This window comes from Talpa europaea (assembly GCF_964194135.1).
Source record: "Talpa europaea genome assembly, chromosome: 3".
In the NCBI taxonomy this organism is placed as follows: Eukaryota; Metazoa; Chordata; class Mammalia; order Eulipotyphla; family Talpidae; genus Talpa; species Talpa europaea.
In genome coordinates this window covers 41,650,273-41,661,461 of record NC_140069.1, presented here as the reverse complement: position 1 = coordinate 41,661,461, position 11,189 = coordinate 41,650,273, and the positions used below count along the sequence as shown (strand labels likewise).

Sequence of the window (11,189 nt, the reverse complement as noted above, 5' to 3'; positions counted from 1 at the left end):
TGTGGCTGAGCATGACACCAGAGACCCCACTGAAACCCAAGTGATCTTGAAATCTGAGGGGGGCATTTCAGTTTCAGAAATCTTCTGTAACATACATGTTACCATTTCTTTTTTTTTTTTTTAATAAATTTTATTGTTATATTCCCCATACAATTATGTTACCATTTCTTTAAGAAGTTTTATGAAAGTCCAACTGTAACACATCATTCCCTTCTGAAAGTTTTCATTTGCAACCTGGGTCCCCTGGACCAGGAATAGCCTGGTAAGTGGCACCTTGTTAGTGCAGGAATCTGCTGGCAGGCACTTTGCAGCTGAGCAAGCACATTTCTGCTCAGAATCCCCTCCCCCACACCTTGCTTTTACCAACCCAGGGATGACACTTTCCAGAAATGAGGTGGGGAGAGGTCTGTGCCCACCAGGGATACGTATGACAGGCCACACCCCTGGCCCAGGGACAGTCACCACGGGCCTATGAGCCCCAACATGATAAATAGGAGCTGTTCTCTGGTATCTTCTGTCTGTCCCCGATCCACTTGCTATTTGGGTGTTTGCTCCAAGTTGTCACATTGCCAACCACAAATTGGATGCACACATACCCACAGGGAAGGACTAAGGCTTAAAACTACTGTCTGATGAACACTTTTTGCAGCTATTAGGAGAGCTACCTGTTCAATATACAACATGCTTTCTTTGGAGAGAGATGAGATACCTTTGCTGAAGGAAGAAATATCAAGGGATAAAAAGCCAAAGGCGACAGCATGCCTTACTCAGAAATACTTTGGGACCGGAATCGATTTTTTTGCCACTCTGTTTGCACAGACAGGCCTCTGAGCACTCTGTGGATGGGGCCCGGCTGTTGTGTTCCGCATGCCATGGGGATCCCCCTTCCACCCATCCTCTTTCTTACCCTCTCAAATGAAGATGTAAAAGAATGTGGTACCACACAGAAGGCATACATTGAATGTCTGGCTTAATTTGGCACTCCCTTTAGTTCCAAAATATAACAAAATAGCTCTACTCTTTTTTTTTTTTTTTTAAATTTTAGTTTTCACAACCAAAGGATGTATATTGTGATTCTTGCTTTCTGGGTAGCTTGCAAGAAGTTTAATCCCTTTTCTTCAAGGCCAGTCAGGCAAAGGTGGTCCCCCAGTTATTACATGTCTTGGTACAGGGAATAGGGTCTGCATTTGCAGGAAAGTAGTGAGGGTCTGTGCACCTGAATGTCAGATAGGAAGGTGCACCCCGGGGCTGGTAGGCAGAAAGGAGTCCTTGTGTGGGTCGGAGAGGTATAAGAGTGTGAACAAAGTAGGTTTTAGAAAGGATGAGAAATTCCAGGGAAGCTTATAGATCTATGCTTCTGCTTATACTTATGCACTGGCCAGCAGCCAGTGAGCTGAGCTTGACTCAGCCAGGCCGGAACTCAGACCTACTCACGGGCTAGGTCTCTGGAAGCAGAGCCACAGAGTTGTGCTCCAGCACTGCTCCACTCAAGGATCACTTCCCCCTTTGTTCCCAAAGTTCTTGGAGAGGGAATGGTACGTGTAGCCCCTTATCATCAATCTTTTTGATTACTGACTTATTTGCCAAAGAGAAAACTTTCTGCTCCAGGCCTGAAGCCTGGCCACCATTTCAGTATATGGCAAACCTGCTCAAGTGCTTGCCCGGCCTGGGGCTCACTGGGGTCACTGTGCAATCTGCCCTAGCTCAGGGTCTCCGGACAAGGCCAGAGCATCAGCTCACAGCAGTAGATGGCGCAACAGGACAGCGGGGAGGAGAAAAGACATGCTGGGGAGGGGGAGGCAAATACATTTCTGCATTTAAAAAAAATGCCCTTTCCTGGATGGCCATGTTGGTACCAAAACATACATAGTAGCTGGCACTATGCCTAGTACTGATTGGTAACCACGATGTGCAATTAAATGAAGCTCTTTCATCTCTTGCAATAGTGTTTTTAAAGAAAATAATAAATGAAGGAGGCAAACAGAATCTCTTTCAAGGAATAATGTTTACAAAGTCAGGAGACAGTTGAAAAAATAAAGTTGCAAACTCTATGAATGCACAGATTGTGAATGTTACACTATAGAACCTATTTCCCTCATTTATAAAAAAAAAAAGGGTATCTGTTATTACTAGATGACTTCTTTCTGCTCTTTTAAAAAATGTGTATGTACAGTCTCTAAACATATATTAAACTCTCCTCTGTGCAATTTCATTTAACATTCCTATGGCTGATCCTAGGCCCCCTGTCCCAACACAGTGCATCCTATAAGGTGCTCTTACTTCTTTGCATAGGTATAGGAGAAAGAACTCTTTAGCAGGGCATTCAGGAATAGGGTAGATAGAGAATGAGCTTATTTATAGGGCTTGACAACTACTCCCCTCCCCTGACACAACTGCCACCATAAACGCACAAAACAAATAAACAAACATACCAGGCTAGAAGGAACACAGTACAAGCCCTGGTCCTACTAAATTGAGAGATTCCTATACCAACATGCATTTTCCTTTTGGTGCTCTGCATGTTTCCTTCTGAGTGAATTCTTAACGAATACCTCCAATATTTTTATAAGAAAAATAAAGGTTTGGGCCTTCCATTTACCCATATAATGTCCATATTATTCATTAACCCATCTCCCAGACATGCTAAAGCATAAAACCTATAAAAGTGCACTCAGAATGGATGTCGGCTTGTTGACCTCACACAACTTTCTCAACAGATGGAGACGCGTAGGCCGTGCTCAGCTGTCTAAAGCAAACCTGCTGGGACATTTTGCCATTCTCTACCTCTTTGGGAATCAGTCAGTGGTAGAGTTTCGTGGGAAGGCCAGAAGGCCCTGAACCTGACCACAACCTTGTCAGACAAGCACCAGCAAACAGATTCAAGCTGCAGTTTGCCTCCCATCTCTGAAAGGAGCAGCGAGGCTTACCTAGGTGGCTACATGCACCAGTTCCTGATTGGATTGTGGACTGCTAGCAGGGCATTCAGCAGTAGGGAAGATAGAGAAGGAGCAGGTAGGGAAGCAGCTGTGCTGCCTCTTGGGAAGGAGCTTCTTATAAAAATCCAAGGACTCCTAGACGTTTCCCAACTGTGACAGCTGGATGTCCTGAACTCAGCTGGGGGCTGAAGTCTGCTGGTGATTTCCATGGTCAATCTCTTTTTTGAGTTTAGGCCATCCCTGTAAGCTAACAGCTCTACCGTGGTTCAGCTGGGGCCGTTCTTCCAAACAAAACAAAATGAACAAACGAACAAAAAAAAAAAAGACCTCAAAAAGATACCCCGGGTGCTGCACTTTCTGGCAACACCTCGTGATGTGTACTGCTCTAAGTCAGTGGCAAACAGGGAAGAGACTATTCACAATGAAAGCAGGTACTGTTCTCTGTACAAATGCTACTGAAGAATGTGTAGCTTCTTTGAAATGTCCAAAAAAAAATCTCAGAAATGGCAGTTTTCAGAAAGGTTATCAAAATATGCCTCCTTTCTAAGTAAAATGGGCTTTATTGGTTCAGTTGCTACAGAAGTCCAGTTTTCAGATCTAGACATACAGCAAAAAAAGTCAACTTTTCTTCTCAAGGAAAAAAATGAGTTATAGCTGCTCTAGGTTGGATTCTCAGTGAGAGCAGTGAGGGTGGCAGCCTTTCTTTTTGCTGTAATTCCACCAAGGTTCCTGGAAGTGCTTTTCCTGGGGTTTCAAGTATATCTTGCTCAGAAGGGAAAGCTCTTTCCAAAATCCACAGTGGAAGGTGCAGACAGGAGTGATGGGGACATGGCCCCTCTGCCCGCTGGGGGCCTCTCAGTCGATGAACCTCTGGCAGGCCTTCTTCCAGCGGCAGGCGGTGCACCACATGTCTCGATTCTCCATGCCGTAGACCTTCCGGCACTTCTTGCCCTCTCCCCTGGGCTTCCTGCAGGACAGATAAGGAAAATGTATTCAGTAGAAGGAATTCCATGGGTGTTCTATGGAGGGTTCAAAAATCCCTTGAAAGAGCCAGAAAAAAGTTAGGAGAAAGAGTCGGCGTTCTCTAGGTTCAGACACAAGCTGTGTGTTTCCATGGCCACCACACTAAGTGGTTATGATTTGCTACCGTAACTCACAAGCTTCTGTATGTCTATATGTGGACACATCCATTTGGTCATCTTTATAATATTGAGCTTAACAAGTCAACACAAGACTTCCCAATAGAGAACACTACTCTTCCAAGTTTTTAAATAGGTACTTTCAGGTGCTCTCGTGTTTCTCAAATTTTTAGTGTTTTGGCGAAGGGATTTTGGGAGAGATCCTCCTTGATCCCTGTTAAAAACTCTAATTTTTAGTTCATTTAATAGAGAGGTTAATGCACATGGCTTTAAACAGACCCAGTGATCACCATTACCTATTCTGTAAGAAAATGCACCACAAGCTGTTAGCCCCCCAAAACAATGAAAGTCCATTAATAGTGGAAAGAGAAGACCATGGGGACAAAAGAAAGGGGGCTTCATCCATTCTGGGGAAACTATGGAAGGTCATATCTGTGATTTCTCTTTTCCTTGCTATTCTTCTATTTCAGTTAATTTCCTTCAAATGAGGCACACACAGTTTCCAGTTGGCATACCTTAGGCTGACTGTCCCTCTGGGTGGGGAGGACAAGACGGTGTGGGTGTGCTGTCTCTGCTCACCTGTGCCCACCGCATGATTATGTGTTGGCGACACCTGGGGAGTATATGGAAACAAAGTTGATGGGGCAGCTTCTCACCATGCATTTATTTTGCTTTTGCCCACATAGGTAGTTGTACTTGACCGTCAGGCATAGAGATGACGTGCATCCTTCGCAGAGAAACATACGTTAACTGAAGTGTGCTCACAGTAGAACTTGAATGCATCCCCGAACAGAAAAGACCCGACAGAAATTAAAACTTGAAAATCTGCACTTCCTCACAGCTATGCATTCCAAGTTGCCACAGTAACACAGTTTCACTTGAATAAAATTTTAAACTTTAGGGCCTGCCTGGTGGTAAGCACAGCACTTTGAAGCTCTCCACAGCCTCTGCAACAAGAGTTTGACCTCTGGCCAGGGAGCTACCCACATGGCGCAGGCAGACCTCTTCTGTCTAGCCTGCTGCTCCCCTCAGCAGTGTATTTCAGGCAGTCTGCCTGTTCTGTTTCCCAGTCTGTCTCTGGTGAATCCTCTCACCCCCCACACCTCAGGCCTGTATCCAAGTTCGTGTATGCATAAATAAATAAATCTTTTAAAAAAAAATTTAAACTTTACATTCCTAACTCGACTCATGACCAATTTTTTAAAGAAGAAAAATAACCTAAAGCAATTAAGAGTTTCTTTAAATTAGACTTAGGCAGTGGCCGTGACAGAAGGTGGGCCATAGCCTTCAGTTTGCTCTATGAGACTGTTCACAGTCAGTAAGTGAATGGTAAGTCTTCTTGCTTAAGACACTTACACAACGAACTCTGGTGTCCAAACAGGAATAAAGACAAGAAGCAAAGAGCAGAAGCAAACTGAAAAGGATGTCATCTTTCATAGTCTAATACCTGCTGAGCATTCTCTACGTACTGGGTTTGTTGACTACAGCTTTAATTTTCACCATGACCCCATGTGATCAGTGCTGTTGTTCCCACTTCATAGGTGAGGAAACCAAGGTACTGGGAGGTTAAATAACTTGCCTAAGGCCCTAGAACTGTAGTGGCAGGGCCAGGGCTGCATCGCTGCTTGGCCGGATGGTAGAGCACATGTTTAACCTCCTCACCCCGCTGCCTCTCCATCATAATGGGCGGGCTCCTCACCTCCATTTCTTACTTACTTTCTTTGCATCATCTGTTCTCATAATACTAAATATCTCCCCCGCTTCGGGGATTCTCAAAGGCTGTAAAAAAAGTAATTTTCATAACAAAAGATAAATGATGTCTCAGGTATACGATCTTGCAATTTACAGAAGAGCAGACATTTAATAAACTAAAAAGTTACTTATCTAGAAGCCAACATGGAAATGCCATTCTCAATGAACAATAATGGGAACATCCCTATAATATACCAATTATAGAGTTGGTTTTCTCTAATACAGGTACTAGCACTTTTTATTTTCTTTTGATATCAAGGAATGTACATCAGTGTTATTTCCCAGACAATAACTTCAAAAAAAATTAAGCAGATCAGTAAAAACTTAACACCAAAGTTACATTAAAATTTTATTTTTCTCAAGTTGTATTGATATGCATTAGTTCACATTACTCTATAATCTTAGGAGTACAACTTCACACAAAACCTAATATTTTATTTTATTTTAAAGATTTATTTATTTATACAAGAACTGGGGTACAGGCCAGAAGCGTGGGAGGATGACAGACTTCACCAGAGACAAAGTGGGGAGCAGAACAAGCAGAGGGACCGAAGCACACTACTGAGGGGAGCAGCGGGCGAGATAGGAGAGATCTGCCGTGCCATGTGGGTATCTCCCCAGCCGGCCAGGAATCGAATCTGTGCTGCAGAGGCTGTGGACAGCTTCACAGCGCTGCGCTCAACCCACTGTGCCACCAAGGAGGCCCCCAAACCTAATATTTTAAACCATTGTTCATGTGAGTCTGAATTATTCTGTATTTTTGGTCTTTGCTTTTTTTTTTTTTTTTGCTGAAGTTTAATAGAGTCAGGTCTAGCAGGAATGAGTGACACATAGAGACTTTGAACAAAGAAACACTTTGGGGTTCAGTGTACATATTTTATGTGGGTAAATAGCAGGTTCTTCCAGAAGCAGAATCCTCCCTGCCCTCCAATTCTTATGCAGGATGTATAACAGCAAACCAGAAGGTGTGAAGATGAAGACCTCAAATGTTCAAGGACAACACAGATGATCTAGGCTAATAAGCAAAGGATGATTGAAGGAAAGCACATTGATGCATTGAGGGTGCTGAGAGGCCTCTGGGGAAGACACGCCCAAGAAAGGGAGAGCAATGACAAAGTCCACCAAGCAAGCAGAGTACCAAAGTGGTCTTAAGATCTTGGTGGGAGGAAGGAGGTGTAGATTCAGGTCATACCCTGAAGCTGTATCGTTTGACTGTTACCCTAAGTGTAATGTGAAGCCACTGGAGAGTTTTACAAAAGCGAATTTTTAAATGCTTAAAAAAAAAAAAACCCAAACTGCTTTGGCTTCTAAGGGAATGGATTGGAGATAGTTTGGAGAGAAGCCCTGTTTGCAACATTCCAGGGAAAACACACTTGCTTTAGTTTAGGGTGTGGCAAGGGTGGGGAGGAGGGGCTGGAATCATTGGAGGCAGTGCCTGGGGCTTGCTGACAGATGGTACATGGGACCAAAAATAAATAAATAAATAAATAAAAATAAGGATGACAAATGATGAATCAGAAATGAATCAAAAGGAGTCAAGGATAAATCCTAGGTTCTAGCCTGAACAGCTGGAGGGCTGGACAGTAGTAACAACGGACTAAGATAGGAACACTGCTTAAGTGGTAGGTTTGGGGGAACAGTGAGGATTTGGGAAATTGCAAGAATACAGTTTAAGGAATATGGACCTAGTGCAGAATAAGCTTGCGCTACATTCTTTATTTTGTTCTGTTTTTTTTTTTGTTATTTTTGTTCTTTATTAGTTATTGTGTTCTGTATATAGTTCTGTCCAATAGCAGCTCCCTCCCCATTCCATGACAGACCTGGGTTTCTACTGAATCCACAAAGCAGAAGACACAGCAATGACAGCTCACCCCTCAGCATGAGGCTCAGTCCTGAGGGAGGACCAATATTACCTCACTTGTGAGTTTTTCTGGAGACTTTTTAATAGCAAGACCATCATGTGATCAAGACCACTTTTTAATAGCAAGACCATTATTTGTGATCTCTTTTAATCCTCATGAGAACCTTGCAAAATGAGAATGTTATCTGCATCTTATAGATAATTTAGGCTTCATGCAGAGCAGCAGCCTGCAGAGTATCTCAGAGCTGACAGCAATAGTGTCTGAGAGCTGGCTATGCAAGCTGAATACTTCCTCCAGGTTATCTGGTTTAACCTTCACAGAAGCCCTAGGATAAAAGAACTGGCATCATTTTCATTGTATAAAGGGGAAATGGAGAAGTTAAGTAAGTTTGAGAGTTTGGAAATGGTGGACCCAGGATTGGAATACATGCCGTCTGATACCTGCTGGTCTTGCAACTCAGTTCTGAATGATGTCAAAGCCTCTTTTTCCACTCATCCATCCTGCCATGTCACTGATGCGAGTCAAGAGTGCCCTAAAATAAAGCCTTACAAAGCATTATCTTCACCATTTAAATTCTATTTGGGGGCATATTTTATAAAGTAAATTATATACTTGGAGCGCATGAGATGATATTATTTCTAAGTAAAAATGTATCAGGCTATCTGCTTATAATTTGTCTTCTGATGAAGTATGACCTCAAAAGAGTTTAAAGAACTTAGGCTGCAAAAATCATGGCCTATTTCTTCCATATGTTGAATATGTTAGTATTATAGGAATCAATCCCAACTGTGGACAATCTCTTTTCTCTGACCTCTATTTTTTATTTATGAGACACTTCAAAGGTAGCAATGCTGGTTAGTGCTCGGTAATGTTAGCCACGTGGCAAGCACACTGCTGAACAACACAGTTCCACAGGTCACAGTAGAGTTGTGCACAGAGCTTGAGAGAGGTAACATGAACAGTTGGGGGTCACGTGACCGGCTGGGGGTTCATAGCTCCTAAACGCCCCAGGCAAGATCTGCACCTAAGCCTCACACCAGAATGGGGCTTTCAGGAAGTAACTGAAGTTAAATGAAGTTATGAGGATGGGGACCTTACCCAATGCAGGACTAGAAGGATCAGTGTTCTTGTAAGAAGAGATGCCTCTTTCTCTCTCTCTCTCTCTCTTCAACCCCCCACTCTTTGAGCCCCCAAGTGAGGACTTAGTGAGAAGGTGGCTCTCCCGCTATAAGCCAGGAAGGGAGCCCTCATCAGTAACTGAATCTACCAGCATCTCAGCCTGGAACTTTTAGCCCCAGAACTGTGAGAAAACAAATTTTGATTGTTTAAGTCATCTGGTCTGTGACATCATGCATTGGCAGTCTGAGCAGACTAACGCAGGTCAAGAGCTCTCAACTTTCTGTCATGAAAAGACAGAAAGGAATGGAGATAATTAGACGAAAATATGGGTCATTTGGGACAACCAGGTCAAAGAAAGTTGTAATTAATGGGGCCTTCTCCTGCTCCTGTGCCCACAGCCTTCGGCTAGAAAAGACTGAACTTCCACTTATATTTGCAAATATGCAGAGCCGCCTTCTTCGCTATAGACCTCTGGGATGAGGTCTTACCCAGGGAACTTATTAAAGCTAATGTTCAGGAAATCTAGTATAGGCAAATGAATAAATAAAATCCTGCAAACCTTGGGATTTCTCAGAAGGAGATTATTTCCACTCTCTAGGAAGCAAGGAAAAACATTCCCTTTTCAGTACCACATCTCAAAGATGCGGGAGAAGAGAAACCTTAAATGGGGTTGACAACCTCAGAGTATTTGTTTTGGGATACAAAGACAAATGTGATTCTTTAGAAAGTATTCTTATAAATGAAAATGGCTCTATTTTTCAGTTTGGATACAGCTGAAATCATCAAAAATACTAATTCATTATAATTTAAAACTTTCAGAGCTTCTGTCTGAAAACCCTATTACACTAAACTAGAAGGTAGGAATTCACATATTTTTAGGTTCACCTGGCTCCCCGTGTTCAGGGGTGCACCAGGCACTTGTGGAGAATTCAGGGACAGCTGCTAGCACCCACTCAGGGTGTTTATGGCAGTCCTGAACCTAGGGAGAGTGGGGTTGTGACAGCCCCCCTAGAAGGAGGAAGCACCCACTGTTTTTTTTTTTTTAAACATTGATAGCATATACTACATAAAGAACATTTTTAGTAGTAGTCTTCTCATCATGTAGAATTCTAAAGTAAAACAAAATTCTTTAAAACTAGTGTGCTTGGGCCTCCCTGGTGGCACAGGGGTTAAAGAAACAGCAGCCACTGCAGCACGAGTTCGATACCCAGCCAGGGAGCTAACCCACACAGTGAAGCAGACCTCTCCTGACTTGCCCGCTGCTCCCCTCAGCAGTGTGTTTCAGTAGATCTGCCTGTTCTGTTCCCCACTCTGTCTCTGGTGAATCCTCTCACCCCCCATACCTCTGGCCTGTACCCTAGTTCTCGTATGCATACATAAATAAATAAATCTAAAAAAAATGAAATTAGTGCTCTCTCCCTTTGTCTTTATTTTTAAATAGAATAGAAAGTTTGCTAGTTAAAACAGTCTAAATGTTGGCTGAAATAGATTATAGAACCAGTGGGATTTGAAATTCTCTAGTGAAAGAACAATTTTGAAGGTGACCTAGGATTTCAGTGGGATAGCCAGTAAATCCAGTCACACTATGTATGTTCTGTCAAAATTCTAGTCTAGAATGTCTCTGGTTACCAAGAGATAGTAAAATTAGGGACTCTGTGAAAAATACAGGGCATTGAGATGAGAGTAGAGTGTCCACTACCCAGAAGCATTTTAAAACATCACTATTTATTGAAACACAGGTAATAAAAGGTATCTTGGCTGGTATCCTACTGTGCAAGACTTTTAGGAACTTTTGAGGACAAACAACTAGTAAAAAGCTACAGTGATTTTGCTATACTTCAGGAGATAATTTAATAAAGTAAAAGGAAAAATTTCATTTCTGTTGGTCACATTTGAAAAAAGGTCTGGACTGGGAATGATCCATCTACATGTTATTCTTGTTTTCATACCAGATGAACAATATGTTACATGCATCTGAAAATTCTTAAACCAAAGACAGGAATTAACAAGATTCAGAATAACAGGTTTCCGTAATATTGTAGTTGTTGCTGCCTTGATGGGCTGGAAGAGTTGTTTCAAATATTGATATTGATATTGAGAGCCATTTGGGCTGTTTTTATAAAAGAAATAGCCGAAAGGACTGTTAACCTCTGACACCCACTTCCTTGGATTATTGTTTCTGCCAGAAGCAAGCTAATACCTACCTGTCTAAGTTGTTCTCTTCTAATGTTTGCTAGCAAGGTCACTAACTATATGCTTGTTCTTTCAGAGCGACCAGCAGTTATCACTGTTCAGTGAAGCAGACAACTTTCTTAATTACTCCAGATCCCTGGTATGTTCAAAAGTTGAATTCCAGGAGTATTTTCTGGAAGCCACAAATT

General features: G+C 42.5%; 1 protein-coding gene across 1 annotated transcript in view; it reads right to left on the bottom strand.

Moving 5' to 3' along the window:
• Window positions 1-3,791: 3,791 nt before the first annotated feature.
• The window catches only part of ZNF704 (zinc finger protein 704), a gene marked incomplete at both ends in the record, with an annotated part of 185,487 nt that continues 178,089 nt past the window's right edge, over window positions 3,792-11,189 (bottom strand). Inside the window, 2 exons of the mRNA XM_084230414.1 lie at window positions 3,792-3,903; window positions 4,591-4,688. Coding sequence (XP_084086540.1) covers window positions 3,792-3,903; window positions 4,591-4,688 — 210 coding nt within the window. The remainder of the gene's footprint in view (window positions 3,904-4,590; window positions 4,689-11,189) is intronic.